This window comes from Nelumbo lutea, chromosome 1 (genome assembly GCF_056320005.1).
Source record: "Nelumbo lutea isolate HS-2025 chromosome 1, American lotus-T2T, whole genome shotgun sequence".
Taxonomy (NCBI): Eukaryota; Viridiplantae; Streptophyta; class Magnoliopsida; order Proteales; family Nelumbonaceae; genus Nelumbo; species Nelumbo lutea.
This window is the reverse complement of record NC_142684.1, coordinates 75,036,159-75,051,774: the sequence shown is the minus strand read 5'-3', so window position 1 is coordinate 75,051,774 and position 15,616 is coordinate 75,036,159. Positions and strand designations below refer to the sequence as shown.

Sequence of the window (15,616 nt, the reverse complement as noted above, 5' to 3'; positions counted from 1 at the left end):
AGCGATTGAAAGCTTGACTGGTTGCCAAAGTCTATTTCCAAACATATGGTATTGACTCACAGAGACCTCTTTTGTTTTTAAATTGGTTCCGTTCGTGTTTTGATCTCTCTAGCTGCTATGTATAATTGGCCTCTCTTTCAACTTGACATCAAGAATGCCTTTTTACATGGTGATCTCCTTGAGGACGTCTATATGGAGCAGTCATCGGGGTTTGTTGCTCAAGGGGAGGATGGTAAGGTGTGTAGACTAAAGAAGGCCATTTATGGACTTAAACAGTCCCCCCATGCATGGTTTGGCAGATCTGGTGAAGTGATAAAGAAGTTTGGTATGAACTGAAGACCTTGATGCAAACCTCATCCTGTAAGATAACCTCGCCCTTCCTTTCTGGGAAGAAGCATCCTGCACTCGCTGCCCACCAGTCAATAACCATCCAGTTTTGTCCCATTTTTTTGATAAGTAAAGAGTCATATTCCATTAATTCAAAGATCGGTTACATGAAAATCCCCTTAGAGAGGCACGAGGTGCTGCCTCTTCATACAGAAAACACAAAAACTACATCAAGATCGGTTCCAGGTGCCATTTCTCAGCACCCAGATTGCCTCTTCTCTTGAGTTGAAGATGAACAAGAACAACTCTTCAATCAGCTTTTTACCCTTACTCCTCCCACCTCCCCCCATATTCTCATCGTCCAACTCTCAACTTCCTCAACCCTAACCCCTTTATCAAAAGTCCCAACTAAACAATCTATCTGGCACTCCCTCCTTCCATTAACCCCTTTCTCAATTTCCAGAAGCCATCGCTCTCCCACTTTTCTCAAGATTGTTTCACTGAAACCCTGCCAAGCCCCTGCAGAGACTGCATTTCTGTAAGAGAAGTTCTGTCTCACCTTTGCTCCATACCTTTGAGGATGGTACCAAGACTCCGGCCCCACCTCCTATTCCCTAACACTTTGCTCCATACAACATTGTTAACCCTGCAGCTGTTTATCCTAAGTGGTATTCCCCTATCATACAGGATTATGGATGTACCCATCTATTTTGCCCGTCTTGGTTTAGTTCTATGGGTAAAATTCTCCTCAATCTCTCCCTTGTTATGGATTATTGACTTTTAATACCTACTTAAAAGTCACAGCAACTATTAATGCCTGCCTAAAATTTTCAGTTGGACTATTGACCAAAAAAATCAGTTGGAATTTGGCTTTGGCTGTAACTGGTTCCAAGAATTGTTTTAAGCTTATATTCTTGGCCTTAGTCTTAAATATTTGAATTATCTGGTATTTATAGCATATAGAGGTTTAGCAGTTAACAGTATTTAATACAAATGTTGTACAAATCAACTGATTGTATCATATATATGACAACTTGAGGTGAATTCCTTTTATCATTTGGCCTTTGAATACTTCTTGGTAATATTTTGTGAACTCTTAATTTAAACAAGCCTTGTCCCAATTATATGGGGTTAGCTACATGAATCTAGTTCCACCATTCCATTCTGTTTGGTGCCATATTCATTGTTAAATAATAGACCCTCAAGTTATTTCTCACTACTTCAACCCTTGTCCTTTTTCCTAATACTTTGTCAATACTTACAATTTTCTATATAGTGTTTTTTGATTCTTGCTCTTTTTTAAGAAATTCCATTGGTAGTTTTTACCTAAAATTTGGCACATATTTTGGATCTTTTGTTGTGGCAAGAAATATCGGGGTTTTCTCCCAACCAAATACTTAATACTCAAGTGTAATTTTCACTTCTATTGTTTGCATGTAGTTTCATAGTTTGCTTATATTCCCATTCAAATTCCTAAGGTTTGCTATGGTTTTTGTTGATTTGTTTATGCAGCTATTATCTTTCTATATCATTTTTGTTTTCTGCCTGTTGTATGGAAAAATTGTTGATCATTATGAGATCTCTCTACTAAAACCTGCTTGTTTGTGTGTAGGTAGTTAAGGATGTTATCTCATTCAGAATTATCATTGAGTGGCTGCAAAAGTATGCCTTTGAGCAGCTATCAGAGCTTTCATCTCATCTAAACAAACTCTTAATAATTGGTTTAGAGTTGATAAAGCAAAATGTTCCATTGGTTAATTCAATTCTACATATAGTTTTTTCTACATTGAGGATTTCTCAGAAGAGAAGGATTTACCAACCACATTTTACCTTATCAGTTGAAGGCCTGTTTCAACTATACCAGGCCATTGATGATGGATTCAGTAATATGAGATCTGGTCCTAACACTGAGCTGTTACTGAAAGCCATACTTATGAGCACGCCCCCAACTGCCATTCTTCACATGGTCGGTATCTCTCTCTCATATACACACACACACACACACACACATATATATATAGTATTGGGCTCAGTTGTAATTGATTCTTGATACTATTTTTTGATGTTTGTGTAAGAGGTAGCATCTTGTGCCTCTATGATGCTTGCCATGCCTATTCTCTTTGACCTTTAATAAATACTTATTTTTACTTATAAAAAGTATATATAGAATGTCTTTGTTCCTGTCAATGTTTTAAAAGGTTTATGAGAGGCTTATCCTTAAGGCTGTGTTTGGTTTGAAGGAAAAAGTAAGGAAAGGAAGGGAAATGTAGGAAAACCTTTACAAACCTTGTATAGGTTTCCCTTCCTTTTCCTTCAAACCAAACATAGCCTAAATGGAAATGCCTCAGTTCTCAACCTTGGTAGTTCATCCCTCAAGAAATGTAAGACACATTTCTCAGACCTCCAATGATATGCACGTTGTTCAAAAAAATCTCCATGAAAATGGTGTTTGCCTTGTACTGAGGTTCCTTTAATATAATATTTAAAATTTGTCACACCTCATTTAATGTATCTGAACAGATCATGTTTTTAAGACCTTTTAGTGGTTTTATTTAAATTGTACCTGAGAGGCAATCCCCCCTCCATAGTTTTCTTTGCAACAGTCGGAATCAAAATGGGTTATTTTTATTACATGATGTAAAGTGGTTGGCTAAACATCATGTGTTTTCAATGTGTAAATAAGCTAGATCTTAATTTGAGAAACCTTTTGCATATTAGTTGTTTTTGAACAATTAAATGTTTTTTATACAAATATATTGGTCATAGTTGTCAAGACACCAAGGTGAAATTGTGCAATAGGGGGGCACCTTACACCTAGATGGTAATTTTTTTTAATAAAAAAATATAAATCCCAGGGAAATTCCCCATCTTTTACACTAATAATTACCAATAATCTTCATAAAATAAGAATAAGCTTCATATCAAAACATAGAAAATTAACATATTTATGAGAAGAAAAAACAAGAAAAGAAAACTTAGAAAAATAGAGGCTGCACCACTAGTTTTTTTCCTAGGAAAAGAAGGATAAAAGAAGTAAAGAAGAGATTGTCTTAGCTGAAAAAAAAAAACAAACTTAGGGAATAAAGAAAAAGAAGGGGTGTTTTGTCCAAAAGAAGAAAAGAAAGGTGCGTATAGGATCCCAAGTTCACCAATCCAGGAAACACAGTTGAGGACTCAAGGCGAAGGGTCTCATCCTACACTGAGAAGCCCAGGCCCACCTATCAAATTTTTATACATGAGGAAGACATGTGACCTGTGCCAACCTTGAGCTCATGCACCTTTCTTGTTAAGAATAAAAGTTGTAAAGCCACTCTAAATAGAGAGAATGCCAACTAAGAGGTGTATCTCCGTTTTTTTTTTTTTTTGATAAATGAGAGTAGTTTTATTAAATCAAATAACGTAAGTACAGTCAGCCTAGGAGGAGGCACGAGGTGTTACCTCCCCCGAAGACTGAACCATAAACACTAAACATACACAAGCCTGAAACACAGTTACAAAGTAGCCCAAAACAGATCTCCCCTTGACACCCCTTGCTTGGCCAGAGAATCAGCCATTGCATTTGCTGATCTGCTGACCCACTGAAACCTGACAGTCATATTTCTTGTCAGCCATTTAACTTTCTTTAACAGATCACTGTAGCCCCAACAAGCTGTTTCTGGACTTGTGAGCCAGCCCACTACTAACTTGGAATCTCCTTCTGCTATCAAATTGTTCACCTCAAGTTGACTGGCCATCTGTGTGCCTTGTACCGCTGCTAATATCTCTGTCCTTACAGAATCACCAACACCCACTGGTCCTGAAAATAAAGACAACATGTTGCTGTCTTTGTCTCTCAGAATCCCTCCTATTCCGGATGGCCCTAGGTTACCTAGGCAGCTACCATCAAAATTCAATTTACCACTCCGTCCGTTGGGCATTTCCACTCAGCTTGTAATTTGTTCTTTGTGGAGACCATAGAAGCCACTGCTGCCCAGTTTTGGTTAAGACATTTCCTATTTTCTTTCTTGTTCAAGAGGTAGGGACCCTTGAAGATCCCTTGTGGTGGGTAGTAACCCACAGAGCCTCTTCGCTTGGTTTCACCTAGCTATTGGAAAATGCGTCGAGAGGCTGGAAGTGGAGATACTGCACATCTTAGCTGATCTAGAGGAGAAAGAAACATTGTTTGTAGTCGCTTCCCACTATGAGAGGATGACTTCAACTGGTAATCAAGATAACAAATCTAAGGGGTCTAGCCATGGAAACAACTGTTTATTTGAAGGCCACACCACTTGGACGTTGAATTTGGATTTTTCCACATTTTCAAGTGATGACCCTGTATCCTAGATCTTTAGAGCCAAGAGGTATTTTGAAATTATTGAGATCCCTGATCTTCAAAGAGGTCCATAGCCTTTGTTTATCTAGAAGGTGAGGTTGTTCTTTGGTTTTAGTGGTATAGAAAAACCCACCCTCAAATTCCTTGGTTGGAATTTATAGAAGACCTTTGTGCCTGATTTGGTCCCTTTGGTTTTGACGATTTTGACAAGACCCTTTCCGAGATCTGCCATACTGGGAATGTAAGAAAATATCAAAATGATTTTGAAAAGCTAATTTCTAGGGTTTTGGGTGTCCAAAGAAAGCTCTAGTTGGATATTTTGTGAAGGGTTAAGGGAAGACATAAGGATCGAAGTCAAGACTCAAGACTCTACAACCAACAACAATGATGGCCACCACTAGCTTGACCAGGCTCCATGAGGAACGATTGAACAGACAAAGGAAATTCATTTTTTCCCAAGGCCCTATCCTCAAAACATCCCCAACTCAATTTGATACTACTGCTAGAAAGACCTTTGGAACTGGACCAAGCATTCCCTCGAAGAAGTTATCCTGGTTGGAAATGCAATCCTGTTGTGAGTGTAAGTTCTATTACAATTATGGTGAAAAGTTTAGCCTAGTGCATTGTTGTAAGAACCCTCAGCTATACCTCTCACAACTAGAGGAAGAAGATGACAGGCAACCGCTCGAAGACTCCATGGAACCGTCTCAAGAAGATACACCTAAAATCTCACTCCATGCACTAATCAGGGTTTCTTTTAAAACTATGCGGGTAAAAGGCCAGATTATGGGCCGACTCGTATCCATATTGGTGGATAGTGGCAGACTTAGAGCCCAATAGTTGGGCCTAGCGGTGTATCCCATTAAGGCCTTCCCTATTCATGTTGCTAATGGACACGAAATCATATGTGAAGGGATCTACTTGGGGGTTGAATTGGTTGTGTAAGGGGTCTGACTAACTGTAGATTTACATCTTCTAAAGTTTAGGAGTGCTGACATGGTGCTTGGTGTCAAGTGGATGAACTAGCTAAGACCTATAACATGTGACTAGGGAAAAAATTAACCATGGATTTCACTATCAATGGCAAATCCCACCGCTTACAGGGCTTTGGCCCAACAACTCCCAAGCTGGAAGATAGTCAAGAAGTGCTCAAGTGTTTTCACTGTATGGACTCATCCCTACTCATTTATCTTGGGCTAGAACAAGTAGAGCCCACTCTCACTTCCCATCTTAGGTTTCAACCCACTAGTAATGAGATGAAGGCTCTTCAAGAACTGTTGACAAAATTGGAGGACATTTTTGGGGAACCTGTAGACTTCCCTCCCACGCGAACCCAAAGACCACCATATTCCTATCCTACCTGGAGCAGCCCTGCCCAACGTACGGCCTTACAAATACCCACAGTACCAAAAGGCTGAGATAGAGAATATAATCATGCACCTCCTTCAGAAAGGGCTTATGCAACCCAACTCCAGTCCTTGTCAAGAAGAAAGATGGGAGTTGGAGATTTTGTTTGGATTACCACACGTTCAATCTTATCACGATTAAGTATCGAATTTGGATGGTTGACGAGTTACTTGATGAAATCAAGGGAGCTATGGTTTTCTATAAATTGGACCTTGGGTCTGGTTACTATAAAATAAGGGTGCATCTTGAAGACATACACAAAACGGCCTTCCCTATACATTATGGACATTATGAGTTTGTGGTCATGCTATTTGGTTTGACCAATGCTCTGTTGCCCTTTCAGAGCCTCATGAATGAGATTTTTAGGCCCTTCTTGTGCTGGTTCATCCTAGTATTCTTTGATGACATCCTAAGTTTATAGCCGAGATTGGGCGTCTGATATTGACCATCTTTGGGTGACCCCCCAAACTCTTAGCCAGCACTAGCTATTTGCCAAGGAATTCAAATGCATGTTTGGGCAGAATAGGGTGCACTACCTTGGGCATATTATGGAGGCAGATACAGTCAGGGCAAAGAGAGTATGATCAATTGGCCCAAGCCCATCACAGCCCGCTGTCTTAGGGGCTTTCTGGGCTTTACTGGGTATTACAAGCGGTTTATAAGGAATTGTGGTCTGATAGCTACCCTTTTAACCTGGCAGTTAAATTAGAATGGGTTTCAGTGGGGCCTAGAATCTGAGGAGGCTTTGCAGACCCTCAAAAGTCCGGTTGCCTCCCCTCCCACTTTGACTCTTCCAGACTTCACCCAAGAATTTATAGTCTAGTATGATGCTTCAGCTACTGGCATAGGATCTGTCTTGATGCAACAAGGAACACTGATTGCATATTTTAGCAAGGCCTTATCAGCCCAAGCCCAGCTTCAAATCCACCTACGGAGTTAGTGGCTGTGGTCTTGGCTATTCAGAAATGTAGGATTTACTTGCATGGTAGGCCTTCTATAATTTGGACTGACCATTGCAACTTGAAGCATTTGATGGAGCAACATGTGCAAAGCCCAGTACAACAAAAGTGGCTGCATAAATTACTGGGATTTGATTACAAAATAGAATACAAGCCCAAAGCTTCCAACCAAGTTGCAGATGCACTGTCACGGGTCCATGAGCTGGATCAGTTAGCAATCTCTAGCCTAACATATCCATTCATGGATGAACTCGGACAAGAAACCCAGCTGGATCTGGTGATTGACCATAAAAGAGATTAAGTGACAGGCTGATCCTTTATCTATGCCCGGATACAAGGTCATTGGGTCCGATCTGTTCTAGCAAGGAAGGTTAGTGGTGTCATCTACTTCAACTCATATCGAGACTCTATTACAGCCTTTTCATGATTCACCAGGAGGAGGACATTCAGGGTCATATGGACCTACAGGAGACTGTACCTGCATTTCTATTGGGTCGGGATGCGACACAGTCCAGGAGTTTGTGGATACCAGTGTTCGATCTATCAAAGCTACAAATATGACACCCAAACACCGGATGGACTTTTGCAACCTATGCCCATTCTGGCCTAGGTGTGCGTGTTAGACAGTTTTGTATGCCCTTAGCTTCAATCTGATTTGATGTACTTTTGTTATTTAGTGTAAATAAATAAAGTGCATGTTTGATTCATGTTGTTTGGTATAATTCTGTGTAAGACCCTAAAACTGGACACTTATAGAGACTTGTGTTAGTTTTAAATGTTCACAGCCGTTGGATAAGTTTGGGGAGATTTATCCTGCCAAGGATGATACTGGTGTGCCACCAAGTGTTGGGACGGCCTATCTCGGCCACCAGGGTAAAGACCCAAGGCACATGCAATATGGGATTATTCGAATCCTTGAATCGGACCAGATTTCCAGTATTGCCCTAGACCTTGGAGACAGATGGGCAAAACTGGAAAGTTACACCTGACCCCTAGACTCGATTATGGCACTTCACTAGGTGTCGGATCGGACTGTCTTTGATATGCCAATCAGTGAGATCCTTAGCGGGGATTAAAACCTGGGTATGTTGGGACAGTTTAAGAATTCATCTGAGTGGGTGATCATAGTGACAGGATCAACCCCTTTGTCGGACAAAGGTAATGATCGCGAATGCACTCTCTCTGATGGAAACCAAGCTGCTGGTAGTTGATTTCAATCGTTGGAATTTTGTTTTGCAAAATTAATATATACATATATATATATATATATATATATATATATATATATTGTACGGTTTCAAAATATTTGCAAATGGTTTTAATTCCCGGGATCCATGTGTGGAGAGTGCGACACTGTTTCTTGCAGCCGAGGGAGAGGTATTCTCTTGTCGAGCAGTGCTTGATCATTAAGGGCTGAGAGGTTAAGTGTAAGACCATTTAGGATAGTACTTGATGGGCTAATCTTGCACCTGCCCACAGTCCCTGGGTTTTTATAAGATGGCTTGGCCCAGGGACCACTTAATGTAAGTGTTGGGCCCATAGGGTCAATGTGATGGGCTTAGGGGTTCACTGAGTTTTTCAGTAAATTCGGTTGAGCCTTGTAATAAAGGCTGGGTCGAACCCATTTGGTTGGTGTGTAGATCAATGCTTGGGTCCCACACCATACAAAGAAGCCCAACTAGGCAACAGATTGTAAACTAGTTAAGCACTGAACACTTAATGGGCCAAAAACCCATTTCGAGCTGGGCTGATATGATCACCCATCTATGGAGCGGATTTGAGATTAATTTAGCGAAAGGATTGGGCCTTTAACCTAATCCACTCTAGGAGACCAAATTCAAATCAGATTTGAATCTGGTAACCTCCTGATAAGATCAGGAGTAAGCTAACTTAATCTGGAGATAGGATTAAGATAATCCCCTATCCAAATACTGATTTGGATTGGGATAACTCCTACTTTAGGAGGTTTTCTTATCAAGAAGAAAAGAGGAGAAACCCTAAGAGAAAAAAGAGATTTTCGAACCAAGGGTTCAAGCAAGAAAGCATCCTGCGAACTGAGATTAGATCTCATACACACTCCAGAGAGAAGAAAAGCAATTCAATCATCTTCGTCCCAGGAGTTCTCCTCCAGCCGCCGCCATTCCTTCTTGCAAGATTTGATCTTTGCAGAAGAAAGAAATCAAGAAATCAATTCTTGACATCGGTCTTGCAGAAAAGACTGTAAAAGATTTGGTGCTCAGAGTTTTCAAAGGGTTCTTGAGAAGGATCCAGTGTGTAGGACGCACTCTGCTGGTTTCGTTCCACCTACAGCCGTGTCATCTTCAACAGGAGTGGATCTTGGTGTCCTCTTTGGGTGTGAACACCAACTTTGGGAGATACTGCTTCTCTAGATCAGGTATAATCCTCCCTTTTCCTTTTGGTTCAGATCTGGTTTGATTATGGTTCAAGTAGGATCATTGAATATTGTATTTTAAATTTAGGGAATACGATTCCCAGTTGGGAGAAGGTAGGAAAATTTTTGAAATTCGCCCACCCATTCCGCAATCTTTTTGGCGTCCATAAGATGGATCCTACCATTCTTTCAGTGCGATGATATCAACCTAGATTTGTCAAGGTTTAAAATGTCGGTCATCCAAATATAGGAAGCATGTCAGAAATGTCAGAAATATTGTAAAATTTATAGATATGGTGAAAGCATTGTAAAATATGCAAAAATGTAGAATGATATTTTATGAAAATATAAACGAAGCATATCATTAAACAAAGCTAAGAAACTAAGGTTATTGACAAGAGAATACGTTCTAAAGTTGTCCTATAAACCTTAAATTCAGCATTTCATGATAGAATGGGTTAAAGCAAAATTAAACTCATAGGAAATGTAAATGGTTGTAATAGATCAACCAAATAATCTATTACACAAAGAAAATCTAATATTTAACTTAATGTTTGAAATGAATATTGAGCTAGTTCAAAGCGGTAATCATGTAAGTTAAGTGAGCAATGATATCGTTACTTCACATATCTACAATATTGTCACCAACTTATGTTGTAATACTATCTCTTCTACTCTGTATTGTGTTGTTAGTGTTCACTGGGAATATGTCGATTCCAGTAAAATTTCATATCTCTCCATGGAAGTGGAAATGGAAATATGTTGTGAAAGTATCTCTTGTAGTCCACATTGGGAATATGTTGATTTTTGTAAAATTTTATGTCACTAGGCTCACTACCCTTGGAAATGGAAATATGTTTTGGAAATATTAGGAAACTTAGGGACATTTTAAACAATGGAGTTTATTACCGGGCTTCTAGTCTCAATAGGGAAGGGTATCATCTTAGTGGTTGTGAACAGACTATCTTAAGTACAGCCACTCCATTGCATTGTCACACCCATATATAGTGGCTTAGGTGGCCTGGGTTTTTATTTAGGAGGTGGCTTGACTCCATGGGACCCCAAGGTCTATAGTTTTAGACCAAGATGCAACTTTCATGAGTAAATTCTGGGTTAAGTTCTTCTGCGTCCCAGGTAAGTCTCTTAGGCTTTCAATCAGAAGAAAAACAACCTTTTGAAATGAAAGGGGGAATCGACAGAAAGTAGCAGAAATCAGGTTTCAAGAAGAGAGAGGGGGAAAAAGAAGGTGGCGGCAACTAGGGTTCAAAGAGAGATTATCGAACATAATCTCCTTTTACACCCCTAATCCCTTTTCATTAACTTAAACTTTGGTAATTTACAGAGGCCCCTGGTTGGGCAGAAAATTAAAAACATAACATAAGAAAAATAAGGGCCTAGATTAAGGCCCATTACAACAAAGAGCATAAAAAGATAAAAAAGACAAATAGCCTATGGGCCATTTGGTCCATCTTCTCTACACCCCCCCTCAAGCTGAGTATAGATGTCAATCATGCCAAGCTTGCCAATATCATGCTAAAGTTTAGCCTTGGGAATGCCCTTGGTGAGGAAATCAACTAACCATCCTTCAGAAGTGATGAAAGGTAGACACACTTTTCCAGAAGCCAATCCTTCTCGAATGAAGTGTCTGTCAACTTCAATATGTTTGGTTTTGTCATGTTGCATTGGATTGTGAGCAATGTTGATGGCAACCTGATTATCATAGTATAACATCAATGGCTTATCATGCTCAATACCCAGTTCCTCCATCAAGGATCTAGGCCACAATAGTTTAGAATTTCCATGAGCCATGGCTCTATATTCAGCTTCAACTGAAGATCTGACAACAATTGATTGTTTCTTGCTTCTCCAAGAGACAATATTACCTGCCACCAAGCTACAGTATCCAGAGGTAGATCTTCTGTCATCAATATTTCTGGCCCAATCAGCATCTCTGTAGGCTTCGAGTTTCATATGACCATGCTTAGCAAATAGAATTCCCTTTCTAGGAGAACCCTTCAAATAACATAGAATTCGCTTATTGCTACCATGTGAGTGTCCCTAGGAGCATGCATGAACTGACTAATGCAACTGACAGCATATCTAATGTCTGGCCGAGTCATGCATAGAAAGAGAAGTTTCCCAAGTAGCCTCTAGAAGACTCCCTTATCTTTCAACAATACTCCATCTGAGGTAGAGAGTTTATGACTCATATCAATAGGAGTAGCAACTGGTCTAGCACCCATCTTCCCTGTTTCAGAGAGCAAGTCAAGTACATACTTTCGCTGAGAGATAAGGATCCCATCCTTAGATGGAGCAACTTCTATGCCAAGAAAGCATCTCAATTCCTGCAGATCTTTGATCTCAAACTCTGTATGAAGGAAAGATTTGAGATCATTAATCCCCGATACATCATTACCAATCACAACAATGTCATCAACATACACAATCAAATAAACTACTAAGGATCCTCTCCTCTTCACAAAGAGGGTATGATCAGACTGAGTCTGTACATAGCCAAAGTTAACAAGGGCAGCCCTAAACCTTTCAAACCATGCCCTAGGGAACTGTTTAAGTCCATAAAGAGATTTTTTCAGCTTGCAGACTTTCCCTTTCATATTTGTTTCATACATCCTTGGAGGAAGAGACATATAGACCTCTTCATGTAACTCTCCATTCAGAAATGCATTCTTTACATTCAGCTGGTAAAGTGGCTAGTATGAGTATGCAACCAGAGCCAACAGAACTCTCACAGAAGTCATCTTGGCAACAGGAGCAAAGGTCTCCAAATAGTCAATCCCATATGTCTGTGTATAACCTTTTGCAACCAGCCTAGCCTTGTACCTTTCATTGGTGCCATCAACATGATATTTGATGGTAAATTCCCACTTATAGCCTACTGGATCCTTCTCTTCAGGTAAATTAACCAGTTCCCAAGTGTCATTCTTGTGCAGGGCATCAATTTCTGTTCTCATAGCATCCCTCCATTCTGGAATAGTAAGAGCTTCTAATACAGACTTGGGAATTGGGTTAGAAGCAACAGAGGAAAGATAGCCAAAATATGAAGGAGAGAGCAAACTATAAGAAAGGTGTTTGGAAATGCAATGTGTAGTACACTTCCTTTTTCCTTTCCTAATAGCAATAGGGATATCAAGGTCTGGAAAGGATGACTCCAAAGGGGTTGTATCAGTTCCTGCTGTCTCTTCTGTGACTGGAAGTGCAGGAAGCTCTTGTGGTGTAAGGGAAACAATCTACTCACTTCTAGTTCTCTGCCGTTGGTACAACCTGGGAATAAAAAGAGGATGAGGAGGCAAAGGAGGAGGGCTAGGAACACTGGAATGAGAATGAGATGACTGATCCTCCCTTGACTCATTTGAAGGAGGAAGAGTCTCAAAAGAAGACTCAACTGGGACAGGAAGGGGAGAGCAAACAACTGCGACAAATTCTCCCCCTTTGGACAATGCCTTTCCTGAGAGGAATCATAAAAGGAAGAGAGCTCATCAAAGGTGACATCCATTGAGGCATACTGAGTTCTAGTCTTCGGACCAAAACAACAATAACCCTTTTGTGTGGGGAAATAACCAAGGAAAATACACTTGTGGGCTTTTGGTTCGGATTTATGTCTTTAGACACTTGGGATATGTACATAACAAGTGCAGCCAAAGACACGGAGTGGAATAGGAAAAAGGTCCTTGCCCAGATGAAGAAGACTAAAGGGAGACTTAAACCCCAAAACCCTAGATGGCATACGGTTGATTAGGTAGGTTGCAATGAGAAGAACATCACCCCCAAATTTTGTAGGGACATGTGAGGCAAATAGGATACTTCTTGCAACTTCAACAATATGTCGATTTTTTTCTTTTAGCAATTCCATTTTGTTCTGGGGTCCTAACATAGGAGCTTTGGTGAATAACCCCAAAATTAGTGAGATAGCAAGTTAGTTTTTTCTCAAAATATTCTTTTGCATTGTCGGATCTGAAAATTGTAATTCTGGTATCAAACTGAGTTAGAACAAATTCATGGAATTGCCTCACAAGTCTAGGAACTTCATCATGGGACTTCATAAAAATTATCCAAGTGAACCATGAAAAATCATCAATGAACAAGATAAATATTTGTAGCCACCCATAGAAGGTAAGTGGTAAGGCCCTCACACATCAGAGCGCACAATATGAAATGGAGAAGATCTTTTATTACTCAAAGGATAACTGCTTCTACAATGTTTTTGACAACTCACAAGACTCACAATTAAGACTGGACAGACTAATTCCCTTAAATAGTTCTGGGAATAAATGACTTAACGCTGAAAAAGAAAGATGACCCAAACGAAAATGACATAACGTGACTCGGCTGATAGACTCTGAAAATGCAGATCCAAAAGCAACTTTTCCAGGTTGTCCATGGCTCTGCCTAGGAGTGTCTAGTAGATATATTCCATTCGCCTCATGGCCACTCCCAATCACTTTCTGAGACTCCAGGTCCTGAAAAACACAGTAGGGAGGAAAAAATGTTACACAACAGTTCAAAGACTTAGTTAGGCTGCTTACAGATAACACATTTGTATTTAGCTTGGGTACATGAAGAGTAGAAGGAGGTACAAAGGAATGTGTAGCCTTGATGGTTCCCTTACCGGAGATAGGGGCAAGAGAGCCATCGGCTAGGGTGATTTTGTCACGGCCAGGGAGTAAATCGTAAGAAACAAACAAAGTGGAAAGGTTGGTCATATGATCAAAAGCACCAGAATCAATAATCCAAGGGATCCTACAATTACCTGAAATAGTTGCATGATTGGCAGAAGCTCGTATACCTAAATGAGCAAATGCAGAAGATGTTGAATTTCCTGGAGGGTTGGAAGAAGCGACCACACCCTCTAGGTGACTGATCATCCTTCCAAACTTCTCATACTCTGCCTTCATAGCTGCTAATTGCTCACTAGCAGTCTTCTCTTCAGTTAGACATCTGTCACTATCTGGACCAGCAACAATATTGGCACTCCTTGCCTTCATATTATTAGACTTCTTTTGAAACTAAAGAGGAAGAAGCTCAGGATGCAATTTCCAACACTTGTCTTTAGTGTGTTTTGGTTTCTTACAATACTCACAAATAATTTCTTTCTTCCCTGAGCCAACTGTTCCTTTAACTCCCTTAGGTTTCACTCCCATATTAGCAAAATGATCATTTAGACCAGCCCCTTGAACTCGACTAGTCTCCTGCTTTCTTCACTACTTACCAAGGCATAGGCTTGAGACAGTGAAACACTACCCTTGGATAAGATATTCTGCTTTGTGATGTCATATTCTGGATTCAGCCCTATCAAAAACTCAAACACCCTGTTTCTCTCAACAAGTTTCCTATACGTCTCAGTATCATTAGTGGTTTCCCAAGCTACAACTTCTATCAAATCAATTTCTTGGCATAGGGACTTCAATATTGAGAAATAAATAGCTAAAGGTTTCTCCCCCTGTCTCAAATTCTTCACATCACTCTTCAGCTTGTAAGCCCTGACTACATTTAATTTCTGAGAATAAGTTTCAACAACACTATCCCAAATTTCCTTTGCTGAATTCATCCACAAATAGTGTTGACTAATCTGATGTTGCATTGAGTTCACAAGCCATCCAACAACAGTATAATTTTCTTGCATCTATTTTTCATATGATGGGTCATCTTCCTAGGGAGCCCTTTTGCTTCCAGAGATAAAACCCCATTTGCCTCTATTGCAGATGTGAATTTTAACTGATTGTGACCAAGCCAGATAATTAGTTCCATCTAGCTTGACTGTGGTCACAACCGGTAGAGAGTCAACAGAGGCTCCTGGAACCTGTTCGGATTCAGCAATATGCTTGTTTTCAACTTCTGAAGGGATCATCTTCTTAATATACTTCAAAAATAACTTCCAACAACTTCGAATAACAATCAATTAAGACAGAAGAAAAACAGTGTTGTGAGTCAACCTCTATGCAGCCGTACCTGCTACCTACGTCTCACTTGGAACCCGGGAGAAACAGAGAAATCTCAGCCGCACCTTGTAGACTTCACAGAACACCAAGCCACATGAATTGGTCTTCAAGATGAAGGATAAGAAAACTTTCAGTCACTAAGCGCCCCATGTCAAACTCCCTGTGGGGCCCGCAATCAGATTTCTTCAGAAAATTAGGGTTCTGGGCAACACACTTGAAACTGTCAAGAGGATGACAAAACCAGTCCCCTTCTCTCCAAAAA

General features: G+C 40.1%; 1 protein-coding gene across 3 annotated transcripts in view; it reads left to right on the top strand.

The window, feature by feature from the left end:
* Nucleotides 1–15,616, top strand: part of EMB2788 (ribosome 60S biogenesis amino-terminal protein) — a 76,994-nt gene that overhangs the window by 45,041 nt on the left and 16,337 nt on the right. For all 3 annotated transcript variants that reach the window (XM_088964792.1, XM_088964793.1, XM_088964791.1), the window contains exon 11: nt 1,940–2,293. In XM_088964792.1, the coding sequence (XP_088820918.1) occupies nt 1,940–2,293 (354 nt within the window). The remainder of the gene's footprint in view (nt 1–1,939; nt 2,294–15,616) is intronic.